The 18948-nt window shown below is 44.5% G+C and overlaps 1 protein-coding gene across 1 annotated transcript in view; it reads left to right on the top strand.

The window, feature by feature from the left end:
- The window catches only part of LOC311132780 (CUB and sushi domain-containing protein 3-like), a gene marked incomplete at its 3' end in the record, with an annotated part of 471294 nt that overhangs the window by 191097 nt on the left and 261249 nt on the right, over positions 1 to 18948 (top strand). Inside the window, 2 exon segments of the mRNA XM_084166101.1 lie at positions 9223 to 9326; positions 10883 to 10995. Of these exon segments, the coding sequence (XP_084022227.1) occupies positions 9223 to 9326; positions 10883 to 10995 (217 nt within the window).

Genomic DNA, 18948 nt, shown 5'->3' with positions numbered 1-18948 from the left:
TACACGTATAGGTTAGGGATTAGAACTTAATACAATGAAAATGGGTCCCTAGCGGACTAACACAATATGACACTTGTTACAACAGATGGCGAGTTAAAGAGAGAGCGAAAGCGAGAGAGAGAAAACACTTGGATACACATGGAACTACGCTCACAGTAATCCTAATACCGTGCCCCAAACTGCCGCCCGATTGGTAAGAAGTAATGCATGTATTTACGTGTTGGAGGTCTTCGTTGTGTATCTCTGTTGGACCCAGGCCATCGTGGAAAGGGGTCGATTGGGCCTTCTCTTTTGGATGGGGTTTAGATGTAAGGCTCTGATTGTCCACAAGAGGTCACAATGTCCTTCTTCTTAGTTGTCTGGTTACTTTCACTCGTTCTGGAAGTGGTCTTCTAAGGACGGCTAACCAGCCGTGTCGATGATCCCCTGTGGGGTGATGAGAGCAGTGTAGTAGATTATGGTTTGAAGAGTGTAACAGGATGGTCTAGACTGGAACCACTTGTGGGGTGATGAGAGCAGTGTAGTAGATGATGGTTTGAAGAGAGTAACAGGATGGTCCCACTTAAATTCACCTTCTTAGATACAGTACAGCTACTCAGCCGTAACATTGATTGTTAGTGGAGGCAACTTTGTCATCACCTCGTGTTGATTTTCAGGGTCGTAACCAATATGGACCTCGCTGCAGCTTGAGGTCCGTTTAGTCTCCTTTGTTAATTCTTAACGCAATCTTTTATACACTCTGGTAAAGAGGGCGTGTTCGTCATGCGGAAACTCTTTCTGAGCTCCCATGGGCGTGGCTAGTTACTGGGGCAAAGTATTCTGAACACTATGATTTCGTTAAAGAACCAAAATCATCTTCCTATCTTTATAAAAATATTATCTTTCTCCTGGATATTTCCTACACATTGTAATGGATGCAAACTTGAAATGCACAGTATGAAAGCTCCTCAAGTTACAATGTTTTCGTTATAACGTTTTTCTAAAAGTTTTAATGACATCACAAAATAGATATTCATTTTCTCTCATGACTCCCAACATTTGGATGTTGAAATATACTGTTCCAGTATCCACCTTTGGTCATTTAGAGTTTTGGGCGGCAATCTGTCCCTGCAACACAGAGACATTCAGATCGCCAATACTATGGAACAACAAGGAGTTAGTTGCTCCAAACCATTTGGCGCAAGGGGTCATAAACTATAACAAAGGTTGAATACTTACTGACTCAAGACATTTCAGCTTTTTATTTTTAATTCATTTGTAAAAAATCCTAAAAACATAATTCCACTTTGACATTATGGGGTATTGTGTGTAGGTCAGTGACACAAAATCTTTATTTAATCCATTATAAATTCAGGCTGTAACACAACAAAATGTGGAAATCAAGGGGTGTGAATACTTTCTGAAGTCACTGTATCTCCAATGACCTGGGTACAAATAGTAATTGAAGTCTTTCAAATACATTGAGCGTTTACTTGAGTCTGAGGAAGAAAGAGAGAGGGGTTTACATTTTTGGGACTTTTGTATTGGCTCCATTGTGTCAGGCAAGCTCAAGCAAGCACAGCTAAATTATTTGAAAAATTTAAAATACTATTTGATCCCAGGTCTGATTCCCCCCCTCTATGGGGACAGTGAGTGTACTCATTGGGTCTAACTTTTGATAAGCATGATACCCAGTTTGGACTCATGGTTTGTCAAGGCCAAAACAACCCAATTTCTCCCTATCATCTACTGACCTTCTCTGCACCTGTCACCTCGCTCGTCCATAAATACGTTTTATAACCATCTGGAGTGCAGCAGAGCTCACTGAGACTGTAGTCGAGTCTACAGGTACAGGTAGTCTACAGGTACCTCAAGGAAGGAAGGAAGGAAGGAAGGAAGGAAGGAAGGAAGGAAGGAAGGAAGGAAGGAAGGAAGGAAGGAAGGAAGGAAGGAAGGAAGGAAGGAAGGAAGGAAGGAAGGAAATAAGCATTTTAAAAGTGTTCGAACTGGGCCCTATTCACGACCCTGCATCGGCCAGCCCACAATCACTCCAGTGTATTAGATTATATTAACAATGCACTATGACAGGGTCCCTAGCCAGGGCCAAGAACATAAAACCTAAAAGGGCCTCAAGGTTTAGTCCTGGGAGTTCATTTCTTACTCCAATGTTACTTTTTGAGAAACTCCAAAATGTTCAAAAGCCTGTTATTAAATTGTTTGGACATATTCCCATGGCGATGATGGATGGAAGGTAACATGAAAGCCTTGTGGGCCATAGAGATGTTTTCTTCCTTCCCTCCATTTTGCCTTGTTTTTTCAGTTGGCATTTGACCATTTTGAAAGGTCTGGGACTGAGCCAGAACAACTGTGGAAAAGTTGTTTTTGTTTTCCCACGGCCATTTTTTGTCATGATGTTTTCAATAAATCTAGAGCTTTTTTCATAGAGTTTTCTGAAAGAGTTGAAATGTTTTAAGACCTAGTGGGCCAGGTCATTTCAATGAGTGTCAATGATAAACACCAGCAAGTGCAATATAAATATCCAGACTGCTAAATAGTCAATTAATGGTACCGGAACTATCTGCACTGACTGTAACAACATTTGATTTGATTTGATAAGGTCAGTGGTGTCAATGATTGTTTATACTCTTTCGACAACATTAAAACACAACACACATCCTTTAAAATCTCTGAAAACTCTGGTTTCCCGGACCAAAATAAACCTAGTACTTGACTTCCAATGGAAATTCTTCATTAAGCATGCTTTTTAGTCCAGGAGTAGGCTTAATCTGGATCCTGGAAGCCTAATTCTACCTCAAATACTTGGTAATATATTTTCAAATCTTGAGGCCTTATTGCGCCTTAAAACGATTGACTCCCTCTTCTATATTATAGAGTGCATTTCTGAGAAACCATCTTGAATTCTTAATTAAAGAAATTCCTTCCATAAAACATGTAATGAGCTTCAGATTACTTCACTGTAAAAAAACTAAAATAAATAAAAAACGAAAGAAGCACTTGAGGGAAAAGGGGAAGGATTTCTTGTAGAAACGTTGTCACAACCTCTCAATGGCAGTTAGATCCTGATGCCCTCTTCCTTGAGGTGAGAGATGGGTAATAGCTGCTTACAGCACCGAACATTATTGCTTCATTTATTTTTGGCAGACACAATTTCAGAGCACCAATTTATTTATATTGCGTTCCCTGTTTTAACCTTGGTGGGAGAGAATTGCTGGTTGTCGTGCCTTAATTCAATTCGGAGAACTTAGCCCACCTCTCTCTCTCTCTCTCTCTCTCTCTCTCTCTCTCTCTCTCTCTCTCTCTCTCTCTCTCTCTCTCTCTCTCTCTCTCTCTCTCTCTCTCTCTCTCTCTCTCTCTCTCTTTCTCTCTCTCTCTCTCACTCTCTCTCGCTCTCTCGCTCTCTCTCTCTCTTTCTAACTCTTGCTCTCTCGCTTTCTCTCTCTGCTGCGGCTCTCTTGTGATGTTTTAAACAGCTGCCCTGCTTCTGAGCCGCATACAACGTCATTGCTGCAGCAAAGCCTTTCCTTTGCGGATGGCGTCTTGCAACAGTTATGTTACAACAGTTATCGAATTGCCTGTTAAGTGTGTGCTAACAATCCAATTGCCACTACCACTATACCCAAATGTATCACATTCTATTATAGCCATCACATTCAGTAGATAATGTGTATTACTGTGTATTACTGTGTAATGCTTGAAGGACAAGAGTCAGAGTACTCATACTGTATGTTATCTCTCCTTCCTCCTGAAGTGTACACTAGTTCACTACTTACTCTCCACAAATTTAAAAGCATTGGTTTGGTGAAGTGAACACTTTAGGAGGAAGGAGAGATAATTGGGAGATAGCCATAGACTTACTCGTCCTGTTTCTTCCCTGCATCAGAGTAGCTATTAACCCGACATATGCAAATGTATATCAGTAATCTGTGCTCCATCTAGCACTAATCCAATCCTGTTACATCGCCTCATTGGTTTCCCTCCAGAGATTGATGGTTTGTTGGAATATTACCCTTAGAGGAAGCAGTTAAAGGCATACTTCAGGATTTTGGCAGTCATTTGAACTCGTGGAAACCATTTTTATGTATCTGTGTGCAATTTAAGGAAGTTGCTAACTAGTGCTAGCGGAATAGCTAACTAGCATTAGCGCAATGACTGGAAGTCTATGGGTATTTGACTGGAAGTCAATGGGTATCTGCTAGCATGCTAGTAGATACCCATAGACTTCCAGTCATTGCTCTAATGCTAGTTAGCATTGGCTCATTAAACTACCTCTAACTTCCTTCATACTGGACATAGAGACATAAAAATGGTATCCACAATGTCATCTGACTCTGGGGGAAGAAGATAAAGGGCCTCATTGCCAAAATCCCAAAGTATCCTTTTAAGGTGAAAGTGAAACATGTGAGATGTTTCTATTATATTAACTAACACTCTTTAGAGACAGAGGATTTGACTTTGGCTCTTTTCAAATTGCCACATCCACTATTATCTCTATCTCCAATTAGAGGAGAAAGCGTTGAGGAACTACTGTAAAACTTCAACTAAACACCACGTCTCAAATAGCCGCCTGTCCCTTTTAATAGCCGGGCAATGGCACGAATTTCAGCAAATAAACGCCAGTTACATTAAATAAAAAATATAAAACTGACGGCAATCATCCATTTTTATCAGCGGTAAGAAACTGCTAGCCATTGTCAGATGAAATAAAGGGTTAACAATGATGATGAAAGAAAATAGGGATAGAGGATAGAGGATTCCTGCGTTAGAGGACTAGAGATAATGATGACAAATTTGTTGGGAACCGCCTAGAATATGTTGTTAATGTACAGCTCAGTAAATCCTGGTAATCCGATCAGCACATTACCTCCGAAACAAGCTTTACATGATCCAAAGGGCACGATAACATCTTTAAACACCCCCCCCCCTTCAACACACACAGAGGATTCACTCTCTTCTGAAAAATGTCAAAGGGAAAGAGGATGCGTAACTCTCATTCTCATCCCTAGCTTGTGATTGGCATGGTCCTCTGTAGCTCAGCTGGTAGAGCACGGCGCTTGTAACGCCAAGGTAGTGGGTTTGATCCCCGGGACCACCCATACACAAAAAATGTATGCATGCATGATTGTAAGTCGCTTTGGATAAAAGCGTCTGCTAAATGGCATATTATAAATGGCATATTATTGGCAGATCAGAGCCCTGAAATGCTAGTGGCTTGTGGGAAGTAAAACAAATCCTACATTACAGTTATTTGATGACTTCCCCGGGAGTTGAAACACACGCCGACACATTTTGTTGTTTTTGAAGTTAAAATTGAATATTGAATCTTGAGATGCAAAGGCCTCCCTGTGGCAAGGCAGATTGTGATCATGTAAATATTCTTATCAGTTCCTCTGATCAAAGTCTTCTTTAGTCCTTAAATAAATGACTTTTTCCGCCAAATGAAACCGACTCTGTGGTGATTGAGATGAAACCAGAGGAGTCATTCAATAATTTCTGACTTGAATCCCACAATGATTGTGCAGACACAAATGGTCTCTGCACATACGGGTATGGTGTTTTCGGGGGTTTCCCTCAGCTATAATAGGAGCCAGTGCTTACAAATCCTCAAAAGCTTTTTGTGAATGCTCTACACCCAATCCAAGCATCAATCTGGACTTTATTACCAACAAAAGAGTGTTTGTATTTGTCCATTTCATCCATTTCATAGACTTCTATCCAAACCATAGATAGTACCCAACAGATGGCCCACAAACACAAAGCAAACCCTACAATAGCTTCTGCTGAGAATGGTGCTGCCAATGATACGATGAGACGGAACAAAAACACTCAACACCACATACACAAACAAACCCTCCTGCCTGCACAAAAACACTCAACACCACACACATACACACACTCCTGCCTGCACAAAAACACTCAACACCACACACATACACACACTCCTGCCTGCACAAAAACACTCAACACCACACACATACACACACTCCTGCCTGCTCTAACGTGACAACAACAGGCACTCTACTGGGGGAGCTGGAGCGGCAGAGGGAATCAGACAGCCCATCCGTGTGGAGGGCTAATCTAGAGGAAATGAGTGAGTGTGAGTGTGTGTGAACGACCTGGGTGCCTTGTCACAGGGAATGGATGAGAGTCTGATTGGGCCCATGTGTGTGGCGGTGGGCCTGGGCCTGGTGTGTGTGTGTGTGTGTGTGTGCGTGCCTGCCTGCCTCTTTGTGTGTGTGTATGAAGCACTCTCTCTCTAAGGCCCCTCTCGGCCCAGCATGAGTATGTGGGAGTCATGACTGACAGAGTTTCTCTCCGTCTAATCACCCCCCCATCATCACAAACACTACAACACTACCAGTCACCTGCCAATATCCACAACCCCTCTCTGGGCGCGGCTGGGTTGTTTCTCAGCACCTGAGAGGGAGTATTTCCATAATGATAATCATTTTGTCTGGTGTGTGTAGAGAGAGCTAAGAGGCACTTGGTGCACACATGCTTCCTCTTGTATAGGTCTAGCAGCGATGTGTGCGATGCTAGGTGTAGGCCACGTTCTCATCTCTCTTGCTTTCTTTGTAGGCTACACATCAGGCAATGGCTATTAGTCTTAATAATTACATAGGAACTTGTTTTAAATCCATAAGCAGTGAAGACAATGTTGCAGTTGTAAATGAGAACTTGTTCTCAACTGGCTTACCTGGTTAAATAAAGGTGAAATACAATAAAAATAAAAAATGGCTATGAGACGATGGCTTTTACTGACACAGAAAACAGCCATTTTGTGGTACGAACACGGGGAGCAGACTGAACAACATAAAATAAGGGATTTGTCTCAGTTGAGAGAGGACATTAACTTAGAGTCCTTCCTGATGAGAGGAGCGCTACGCTTACTAGCGTGTTTGAAGGGCCCCTTGGAGGATTGTGAGGCTTTAACAAACCCTGTGTTTTTACATAAAGGGCTATTCAAACCGCTCCAGTTGACTCCTCAGAGACAGATCTGTCTCTCTGTGAGTGAGTAAACACCTCCTTCTCCACACTGTGGTGTTCCTCACTGGGACTTTAAATGTTCATTGTCAAGTCATAAGACTGGGATATGGGTTTATTGGGCGCATTCCTTTGCCGTTTAATGTGTAATTGTGTGGCCCCAACCGCCTTGTTTATAATACAACAGAGGTGTTGTACTGGTACAAATCATTGTTATCACGCACACACCCATTCACGTGCACACGCATGTGTATAGTACACAGGCATGCATGCTCACACACACACACACACACACACACACACACACACACACAAACACACACAAACACACACCGGCACCACCACGATTACCTTTGTGATGGCAGTAGGGATTGAGTGCTTTGTAATCGGCATTTGAAAACACAGCTTTATTACTCCGCGCTGGAATGGTGAACTCTCTGAGCATCAGTCAACCAGGTGAAGGGACTCTATCCAGAGGAGAGGACAGGAAGCCACCTGCTAAAACCCCTCTCTGGCACAGCAACAAGGGGTAGTTGCCATACCAACAGGGCCTAGCTGTCTCCATCTGAACCTTAATGGGTTAATAAAATGAAAATAAACTTCAGTCTCTTCTGCATCCTCTCCGCACACACACACACACACACACACACGCACGCACACACAGACACACACACACACATTGTCTCTGACTCTCTGCCCCTTATTATTAATCCGAACAAAAACGGTATGTATGTATGCCATATAGCACCTTTGAAATGTAATTATCACTAGGTGACACAAGACGCACACAGAAGAGTTCTGTAGGCGAGCAAAGGAAATTGTATTTTAATCATGTAGGCCTTTTGTATGATTTTGTTATTGATTTGGTGTTGGGTTAGGGATGGTTTTAAGCATGTGCTATTTATTCACAGAGTCTTGATGGTATTGGTTTCCTCCGTATAAGTCACGTTTCATTAGTTAAATGTTTCTATTTCCTGATCTACTTGTGAATGTCGATATACATACACTCGTAATATGCATGTGATGTATGTGTGAGGACTCTCCATAAGACAATTCACGATTGTGTAAAATATCTTGTCAGTGTTCTTCTAAGAAACAACTTGATTTGTATTAATGTGTGGACAGTTCACAATGTAATTAGTGTAGTTAGCGAATGTGAAGTTATTTATCTTCTTCTGTTTCACCATATGGACCCATACCTCAAGGGACTTTAGGAGAAAAAAGAGGATGGGAGCCTGTCTTAGTCCTAAGGGAAAGAGAGAGAGAGAGAGAGAGCGAGAGCGAGAGTGCGCGAGAGAGAGAGAGAGACATAGAGAGAGACAGAGAGAGAGAGAGAGAGAGAGCGCGAGAGAGAGAGACATAGAGAGAGAGAGACAGAGAGAGAGGGAGAGAGCGAGAGAGAGAGAGAGGAGGGCTGTCAGCAGTATTTCTGTCTGTAACCATAATTATGCACTAAAGATTTTTTTATTTTTTTTTATATAACAGGATGTTAAATTTCCATCTTTTCAACTTAGATTAGTGGCATGATTTTGATAACTAGACAAAAGAATAATGAGCCATGGAATGAACCAACATTCTAATGTATAACAGAAATTGCTGTCATCTGAGGTGGTCTGTCAACAAAAGAAATGGCCGTACATTTTTACTGCAAACTTTAAGGGGAAGTCTTAAAGGGATACTTTACTCAATCTTAAGTATTAACTATAGTTTAAGTATAGTTTAAATATTTTTTCAAGTGACCTATCCCTTTATTAGTATAGTATAGATCTACCATCAAAAGGTATGGTTTAGCCTAGTTGTCTTTCTTTTGTGATGCCAAACTCCTCTGAAACATTTATGTCCTTTTCAGCCACAAATGCCAATAATTGATCATTTTAGTTAATATTGTTACAGTTGTGAGACCCACATGAATTCAATGCATTTACAGCAGTTTCAACATCCCAAATTCGACATAATTAAAAATATTTCTGTTCTGTATGTATGATATCCATATTAGGACAATCTTAGCAGGATTTTTTTTATATTGGCTGTCCTAATATGGATACCGTATTCATGGACAAAATCCACCCTTTTCAAGGGCTTTTTAAGCTATTTGGGTAAATAGCGCTTTTTCTTTGACAGGCTTGCTTTCCTGTATTAGCTGGGCCAGTGGAATTCAATTGTGAGAAACCCATAAACTTTAATTCAGGCCATTTGACACACGGCTAACCATTATGCCTCATTTCTTCTTGCCACCGACAGGTAATTCAGATTAACTTTGAGGAGTTTGACCTGGAGATTGCCTACGACACGCTAACCATCGGTGACGGAGGAGAAGTGGGTGACCCCAAGAAGATACTACAAGTGTGAGTGGCTCAGCACTTTACTGTATCTATATTACTGTGTGTTGTGGGTTTCACAGGCAGCCGGTGACCCTTAATTGGGGAGGACAGGCTCATAGTAATGGCTGGAATGGTATAAATGGAATGGTTTCAAACACATCAAACACATGGTTTCCATGTGTTTGATACCATTTCATTCACTCCATTCCATCCATTATTAAGAGCTGTCCTCCCCTCACCAGCCTCCTGTGGTGGGTTTTGTGTATTCTGTATGCAAATGGGACTGAATGTAAAGCCAGTTAACTACTGTATGGACTAGGGGTCATCAAAAGTTCAGGTGGAGAAGCTATCTATGGTCGTTGTGATTCTATATCCGTAACATAGACTATACTATTGTTGAATGTACCTTATTCCCTGCACCGCATATGAGACACAATGTGGCAGTGTACATGTTAACGTTAATCTTCAAAGCTAGTTTAGTCCCCCATAACATTGAATCAATGGCTGATGTGTATTCTGATTTATGTGCCAGTACCGTGTTACAATCAGGGGATAGTGTGTGTATCCATGTAATAGTGCAGCGTAATGGTAGTTTGTTGTTATCAATGTAACAGTCCCATGTTGCAGTGTGATAGTATAGTACGTGTCAGGGACGGACTCGGCCCAGAAGTCGGCCCAGACATTTCCAGCAAACCGGCCCATTATTTTTCCTTGAAGCCTCTATTATACAAATACTGATACTTTGGCGTAAAAAAACACGATTTGGACAGGCCAATTGGGCTAAAGGTGGACCAGTCATTCTGGCATTTGCAAGAACTGCCCAATAGCCAGTCCGTTTCTGGAATGTGCTGTTATAAATGCTATATAACAGTCAGGTTAACAGTTTATTGTCCATGGTCCAGTATCCATGTTACAGTCAGATTAACAGTTTATTGTCCATGTTCCAGTATCCATGTTACAGTCAGGTTAACAGTTTATTGTCCATGTTCCAGTATCCATGTTACAGTCAGATTAACAGTGTATTGTCCATGTTCCAGTATCCATGTTACAGTCAGATTAACAGTTTATTGTCCATGGTCCAGTATCCATGTTACAGTCAGATTAACAGTTTATTGTCCATGGTCCAGTATCCATATTACAGACAGGTTAACAGTTTATTGTCCATGGTCCAGTATCCATATTACAGTCAGGTTAACAGTTTATTGTCCATGGTCCAGTATCCATGTTACAGTCAGATTAACAGTTTATTGTCCATGGTCCAGTATCCATGTTACAGTCAGGTTAACAGTTTATTGTCCATGGTCCAGTATCCATATTACAGACAGGTTAACAGTTTATTGTCCATGGTCCAGTATCCATGTTACAGTCAGATTAACAGTTTATTGTCCATGTTCCAGTATCCATGTTACAGTCAGATTAACAGTGTATTGTCCATGTTCCAGTATCAATATTACAGACAGATTAACAGTTTATTGTCCATGTTCCAGTATCCATATAACAGTCAGGTTAACAGTTTATTGTCCATGGTCCAGTATCCATATTACAGTCAGGCTAACAGTGTATTGTCGTCCTCCCCCCAGTCTCTCAGGTAGCTTCGTCCCTGACCTCATAGTCAGCATGACCCATCAGATGTGGCTTCACCTCCAGTCAGACGAGAGCGTGGGCTCCATTGGCTTCAAGATCAACTTTAAAGGTACGTAGTGTGTGCATGCGTGTGTGTGTGTGAATGTGTGCATGCGTGTGTGTGTGTGAATGTGTGCATGCGTTCCTACATTCTTCTATGTGTGTGTCCAAGTGCATAGGTAGTTGCGTGATCAAGTGTGCCTGCATGTACATGCATACATGCGTGTGTCTCTTTGAATGTGTGTGTGAGTGTGTGTGTGTGTGTTCCGAAGCTACTAAAGCTGTGTTCTGCCTTGCATTGGCCTTGAGTTAGAGAGACAGCTGAGGCCGATAGAGCCAGAGGGACTGTCACTAAGCCAGTGAGATGAGAGATGGACAAACAGACTGTCAGTACAGCCAGTGAGATGAGAGATGGACAGACAGACTGTTACTACGCAAGTGAGATGAAAGATGGACAGGGAGACTGTAACTAAGCCAGTCAGATGAGAGATGGACAGGGAGACTGTAACTAAGCCAGTCAGATGAGAGACGGACAGACAGACTGTCACTAAGCCAGTGAGATGAGAGATGGACAGACAGACTGTCACTAAGCCAGTCAGATGAGAGATGGACAGATGTACCAACTTATAAAATGGCTGATTCACTTCCCTAACTCCCTTCCCTCCTACCATCTCCATTCCTCGTTCTCTGAATAAATGAAGAATGGCAGGAACTGGTTTTCTCAATCACTACGCTGTCACTATGAATGACTTGTCATCGTGTCAAAGGTCACAGAGCCTGGTGACCTGTAACGTTCTACTAAACTGATAGTTCATCACCTCCATATAGGGGGTTGTCACACAATAAATACCTTACTATTTACAGGGGGGGTGGGGAAGTTTAATCTCTCAAACACCAGCCACATCCACTGGATATGAGCTAGCATTTCCTCACAATATCCATATCTTTGATTATCTCCCCCCAAGCTCAGGGTTTTGTAATACATTAGTGCCACAGTGATAAACAGCATGCCATCCACCCTAATGAAGGAAAGTGAGTTAGGTGGAGAGAGGGGCAGGAAAGAGAGAGAGAGAGAGCGAGTGGGGGGGGGGGCAGAGATAGAGGGAGAGAGAGAGTGGGGGGGCAGAGAGAGAGACAAATAAAGAGAGAGGGCGAAAGAAAGGAACTACATTATATATACAAAAGTATGTGGACACCCCTTCAAATGAGTGGATTCAGCTATTTCAGTCACACCCATCGCTGACAGGTGTATAAAATCGAGCACACAGCCATGCAATCTCTATAGACAAACATTGGCAGTAGAATGGCCTTACTGAAGAGCTCACTGACTTTCAACGTGGCACCATCCAACAAGTCAGTTCGTCAAATTTCTGGCCTGCTAGAGATGCCCCGGTCAACTATAAGTACTGTTATTGTGAAGTGGAAACGTCTAGGAGCAACAACGGCTCAGTCGCAAAGTGGTAGGCCACACAAGCTCACCGAACGGGACCACCGAATGCTAAAGCACATAGCGCGTAAAAATCGTCTGTCCTCGGTTGCAACGCTCACTACTGAGTTCCAAACTGCCTCTGGAAGCAACGTTAGCACAAGAACTGTTTGTCGGGAGCTTCATGAAATGGGTTTCCTTGGCCGAAAAGCCGCACACAAGCCTAAGATCACCATGCACATTGCCAAGCGTCGGCTGGAGTGGTGTAAAGCTTGCCGCCATTGGACTCTGGAGCAGTAGAAATGCATTCTCTGGAGTGATGAATCACGCTTCACCATCTGGCAGTCCGACGGACAAATCTGGGTTTGGCGGATGCCAGGAGAATGCTACCTGCCCCAATGCTTGGTGGAGGAGGAATAATGGTCTGGGGCTGTTTTTCATGGTTTGGGCTAGGTCCCTTAGTTCCAGTGAAGGGAAATCTTAACGCTACAGCATACAATGACATTCTAAACGATTCTGTGCTTCCCATTTTGCGGCAACAGTTTGGGGAAGGCCTTTTCCTGTTTCAGAATGACAATGCCCCCGTGCACAAAGCGAGGTCCATACAGAAATGGTATGTCGAGATCAGTCTAGAAGAACTTGACTGGCCTGCACAGAGCCCTGACCTCAACCCCATCTAACACCTTTGGGATGAATTGTCCCTTATTGGAACGCCAACTGCGAGCCAGGCCTAATCGCCCAACATCAGTGCCTGACCTCACTAATGCTCTTGTGGCTGAATGGATGCAAGTCCCCGCAGCAATGTTCCAACATCTAGAGGAAAGCCTTCCCAGATGAGTGGAGGCTGTAATAGCAGCAAAGGGGGCACCAACTCCATATTAATGCCCATTTTAAAACTTTAGTTTACCTTTATTTAACTAGGCAAGTCAGTTAAGAACTGTCACGTTCGTTTAATGATGGGACAGACCAAGGCGCAGCGTGATATACGTACATGTTTATTAAACCAATAAACACTTGACAAAACAAAGTCCAAGGTAGCACACACAACATACCTTACAAGGAACAAGATCCCACAACCCACTAGTGCCAATAGGCTGCCTAAGTATGATCTCCAATCAGAGACAACGAGCTACAGCTGCCTCTGATTGGGAACCACACCGGCCAACATAGATCTACACATAATAGATCAAAACATAGAAAACACTACAAAGAATATACACACCCTGACTCAACATATAAGAGTCCCCTGAGTCAGGGCGTGACAGTACCCCCCCCCAAAGGTGCGGACTCCGACCGCACCAACCTGACATGACAGGGAAGGGTCCGGGTGGGCATTCCGCCTCGGAGGCGGATCCGGCTCCGGGCGTGACGACCACAATCTCTCCTCCCCCCCATTACGCCCCTGGTCCGGTCTGGACCTCAGCGCGCTGCTTCCCCTCTCCTTCCTCCCACGATACACCAGACCCTGTCTGGACCCTGGTGTGAGAGACCCTGAACCTGGAGAGGGGCTGACGTCAGGCTCCGGACTGGAGCCGCTGACCGGAGCTGGACTGGGCACCGGTGGAGCGGACTGCTCTGGCTCCGGAGTGGAGCCGCTCACCGGAGCTAAATCAGGCACAGGTGGAGCGGACTACTCTGGCTCCGGAGTGGAGCCGCTGACCGGAGCAGAATCAGGCACCGGTGGAGCGGACTGCTCTGGTTCCGGAGTGGAACAGCTGACCGGAACTGGATCAGGCACCGGTGGAGCGGACTGATCTGGCTCCGGAGTGGAGCAGCTGACCGGTGCCGGACCAGGCACCGGTGGAACGGGCTCGGGCCGTGCCGGACTGGACAAACGCACCACTGGTCTGGTGCGAGGCGCAGGCACGGGCCGGACCGGACTAGGAACACGCACCACTGGCTTGGTGCGAGGAGCAGGAACAGGCCGGGCCGGACTGGCGACGCGCACCACTATCTTGGTGCGAGGAGCAGGAACAGGCCGGGCCGGACTGGCGACGCGCACCACTGGCTTGGTGCGAGGAGCAGGAACGGGCCGGACCGGACTGTGAAGGCGGATTGGAGGTCTGGAGCGGAGAGCTGGCACAACTTGTCCTGGCTGGCTGCCCACTTTCGCACTACATGTGCGGGGCGCTGGCACAGGACGCACTGGGCTGTGCACGCGCACTGGCGATACCGTTCATAGAACTGGCGCAGGATATGCGGGACCGAGGAGGCATACTGGAGACCAGGAGCGTTGAGCCGGCACACCCCGTCCTGGCTGGATGCCCATCTTCGCACGGCACGTGCGTGATGCAACCACAGGACGTACAGGACTGTGCCGGCGTACTGGCGACACAGTACGTAGCTCCGCATAACACGGAGCTTGCCCAGTCATACGCTTCCTCGCGTGAGTATGGGGAGTTGGCTCTGCTCTAACCCTAGGCTCCGCCAACCACCCCGTGTGCCCCCAAAAAATGTTTCTTGGGGCTGCTTCTCGGGCTTCCTCCTCGACCGGCCTCCTCCGTGTTGCCGTTGCTCCTCTCCTGCCTGGGCATCTACCTTAGCCCATGGTCCTTTCCCCGCGAATATCTCCTCCCTTGACCACAAATTGGCCACCTGTGACATGGCCATCCGCTCCGCCTGGACACGCTGCTTGGTCCTCGTTTGGTGGGATCTTCTGTCACGTTCGTTTAATGACAGGACAAACCAAGGCGCAGCGTGATATACGTACATGTTTATTAAACCAATAAACAATCGACAAAACAATAAACGAAACGAAACGTGAAGTCCAAGGTAGCACACGCAACATACCTTACAAGGAACAAGATCCCACAACCCACTAGTGCCAATAGGCTGCCTAAGTATGATCCCCAATCAGAGACAACGAGCTACAGCTGCCTCTGATTGGGAACCACACCGGCCAACATAGATCTACACATAATAGATCAAAACATAGAAAACACCACAAAGAATATACACACCCTGACTCAACATATAAGAGTCCCCTGAGTCAGGGCGTGACAATAACAAATTCTTATTTACAATGACGGCCTACACCGGCCAAACCCGGACGACGCTGGGCCAATTGTGTGCCGCCCTATGGGACTCCCAATCACAGCCAGTTGTGATACAGCCTGGAATCGAACCAGGGGGTCTGTAGTGACGCCTCAAGCACTGAGATGCAGTGCCTTAGACCACTGCACCACTCGGGAGCCCATAATTTAGGAATGAGATGTTCGACAAGCTTTTGGTCATGTAGTGTACCTCCGAGTGCAAACACACATGGAAAAACATGGGTTACTGTAATATCTCTGGAGTAAAAAAAGGAGGGACATGGTTGGGAGAGATTGCAGTTTGAATTAGATTGTTTTTTTCTTCTCGCTAACATACATTACCATTTATAACTGAAAACCCTTTCCTGACTCCTCATCAGTGTTCATTTGAGAGACTTTGCGAGACTAAATATCAATTTACCCTCCCTAATACATGAAGAGGGAAATAGCCTGGCTTCTCCACTACTGTAGCTAGCTTTCTTGCTGCTGATGCTGTGTGTAGTCTAATGAAGTCATATATCCCTAAAATATTCATTTTCTCACTTGGTGCAAGTACTTCACATCATGATAAATGGTAATCCCTAGTGAGGAATACAAGTCCTAATTTAGCATCCGATTTTATACTTTTTGAACCTGTCACGGTGGGGTGACGTTAACCGCTGACATCCATACTGTACCTATAGCAACAGAAACACTGACAGATGAAGCAGGACAGAGGCATGTAAAGGGTGAAAAGAAGATTTGGTAACACTTTACATTAAGTTGCTCTGATGCTTATTGTTTTAACAATGGTGTATTAGTAGGTTGTTAAGAAAAAAGAGTATCAAACTCTGTAAAATCAAGTGACCAATCCATTTGCGCACAACCCATCATAATGAGCTGAATACTGCAAAACAATCACAGTTTTCCAGTGACTTATAATCATATCAGTCGGTCTATAATATTCAGATCTCAGGTGAAATTAAGGACACATTTTCATCAGATGTGTTTCAGATACCTGCATTCCCTGTATTCTAACCACATGACAAGCTGTCAGCATTTTCATGCTTGTCCTTGAGTTGTTTAACTATTATTTTGTACCCCATTAGATACACACGAGTGTTGCAGAAGTTTATGTGTCATCATTATTTCTCATGCCCCTTAATTAGAGATGCCAGAACAGAAGAGCCATTAGAGTTGGCTGTACATGTCATCGCGCTCTATCTCTCTCTCTCTCTCTCTCTCTCTCTCTCTCTCTCTCTCTCTCTCTCTCTCTCTCTCTCTCTCTCTCTCGCTCTCTCTCTCTATCTCTCCCCCCCTCTCCCTCTCCCGCTCCTCTCTCTCTCTCTCTCTCTCTCTCTCTCTCTCTCTCTCTCTCTCTCTCTCTCTCTCTCTCTCTCTCTCTCTCTCTCTCTCTCTCTCTCTCTCTCTGTGTCTCTCTCTCTCTCTCTCTCTGTGTCTCTCTCTCTCTCCTCCTCCCTCTCGCTAGCTCCCTCTGTGATATGGTTTGAGTAGTCACTGGTTTCAAATCATTGTGCTACACGAAACCACCAACTGCAGTTTAATCATGTGCACACACACACAGACAGAGAAAAACACACTTTCTCTCAGCACTGCTGGGAGAATATGGTACACTCTTCTCCTGGGTTCTCTCTACAGTGATCTAATAGGTTTTTCCAGCTCTTGAGCAGTCAGCAGCCAGTGTATGCTAGCAGCTCGCTATCTCAGCTGAAGACTTCTGGAGAAATGAGTAATTTGGATTGCTGCAGGCTATGGATGATATTACGGTCTCATAGTGGGAATAGGCAGATCCCCCTGGGAGAGGCTAGCGGATATAGTGAACCAAATGGGAGTCATCACAGTGCAAGACCTAACCACTCTCTATATAGAGAATGTAAAGGAAGCCAATCAGATTTAAATGTTTAGCAGGTAGATTTAATGGTCATTATCAAATCAAATCAAATGTTATTTGCCACATGCGCCGAATACAATAGGTGTAGATCTTACAGTGAAATGCTTACTAACAAGTCCTTAACCAACAATGCAGTTTTTAAGAAAATTAAGTAAAAAAGAGATAAGTAAAAAATAGCAAATAATTAAAGAGCAGCAGTAAAATAAAATAACAGTAGGGAGGCTATATACAGGGGGTACCGGTACAGAGTCAATGTGCGGGGGGCAATGGTTAGTCGAGGTAATTGAGGTAATATGTACATGTGGGTAGAGTTAAAGTGACTATACATAAATAATAAACATGGTAGCAACAGCATAAAAAGAGGGGGTTGGGGTGAGGTGGATTGGGGATGGGCAATGCAAATAGTCCGGCTAGCCATTTGATTAGCTGTTCATGAGTCTTATGGCTTGGGGGTAGAAGCTGTTAAGAAGCCTTTTGGACCTAGACTTGGCACTCCGGTACCGCTTGCCGTGCGGTAGCAGAGAGAACAGTCTATGACTAGGGTGGCTGGAGTCTTTGACAATTTTTAGGGCCTTCCTCTGACACCGCCTGGTATAGAGGTCCTGGATGGCAGGCGTGATGTACTGGGCCTTACGCACTACCCTCTGTAGTGCCTTGCGGTCAGAGGCCAAGCAGTTGCCATACCAGGCGGTGATGCAACCAGTCAGGATGCTCTCGATGGTGCAACTGTATAACTTTTTGAGGATCTGAGGACCCATTCCAAATCTTTTCAGTCTCCTGAGGGGGAATAGGCTTTGTCGTGCCCTCTTCACGACTGTCTTGGTGTGTTTGGACCATGATCATTTGTTGGTGATGTGGACACCAAGGAACTTGAAGCTCTCAACCTGTTCCACTACAGCCCTGTCGATGAGAATGGGGGCGTACTCAGTCCTCTTTTTTCCCCCTGTAGTCCACAATCATCTCCTTTGTCTTGATCACGTTGAGGGAGAGGTTGTTATCCTGGCACCACACGGCCAGGTCTCTGACCTCCTCCCTATAGGCTGTCTCATCGTTGTCGGGGATCAGGCCTACCACTGTTGTGTCGTTGGCAAACTTAATGACGGTGTTGGAGTCGTGCCTGGCCATGCAGTCATGGGTGAACAGGGAGTACAAACATTGATCAAACATGTTATTTGTTATATGAATTAAATATAATATAATGTGATTACATCCTGATATATGCGGATGCACTGTGTATGGGGCTTTTAAGATCGTTGTGTCTCCATCAAACACATTTGAAACATACGCAAAGTGTACAAAATATTAGGAACACCTGCTCTTTCCAATACATAGACTGACCAGGTAAATCCAGGTGAAAGCCATGATCCCTTATTGGTGTTACTTGTTAAATCCACATCAATCAGTGTAGATGAAGGGGAGGAGACAGGTTAACGAATGATTTTTAAGCCTTGAGACAATTGACATGGATTGTGTATGTGTGCCATTCAGAGGGTGAATAGGCAAGACAAAATATTTAAGTGCTTTTGAATGGGGTATGGTAGTAGGTGCCAGGGGCACCGGTTTGTGTCAAGAACTGCAACGCTGTTGGGTTTTTCACACTCAACAGTTTCCCGTGTGTATCAAGAATGGTCCACCACCCAAAGGACATCGGGCCAACTTGACACAACTGTGGGA

This window comes from Coregonus lavaretus (genome assembly GCF_964263955.1).
Source record: "Coregonus lavaretus genome assembly, chromosome: 7".
In the NCBI taxonomy this organism is placed as follows: domain Eukaryota; kingdom Metazoa; phylum Chordata; class Actinopteri; order Salmoniformes; family Salmonidae; genus Coregonus; species Coregonus lavaretus.
Note: the sequence above shows the minus strand (reverse complement) of the source record. Positions and strands in the feature narration are given on the sequence as shown.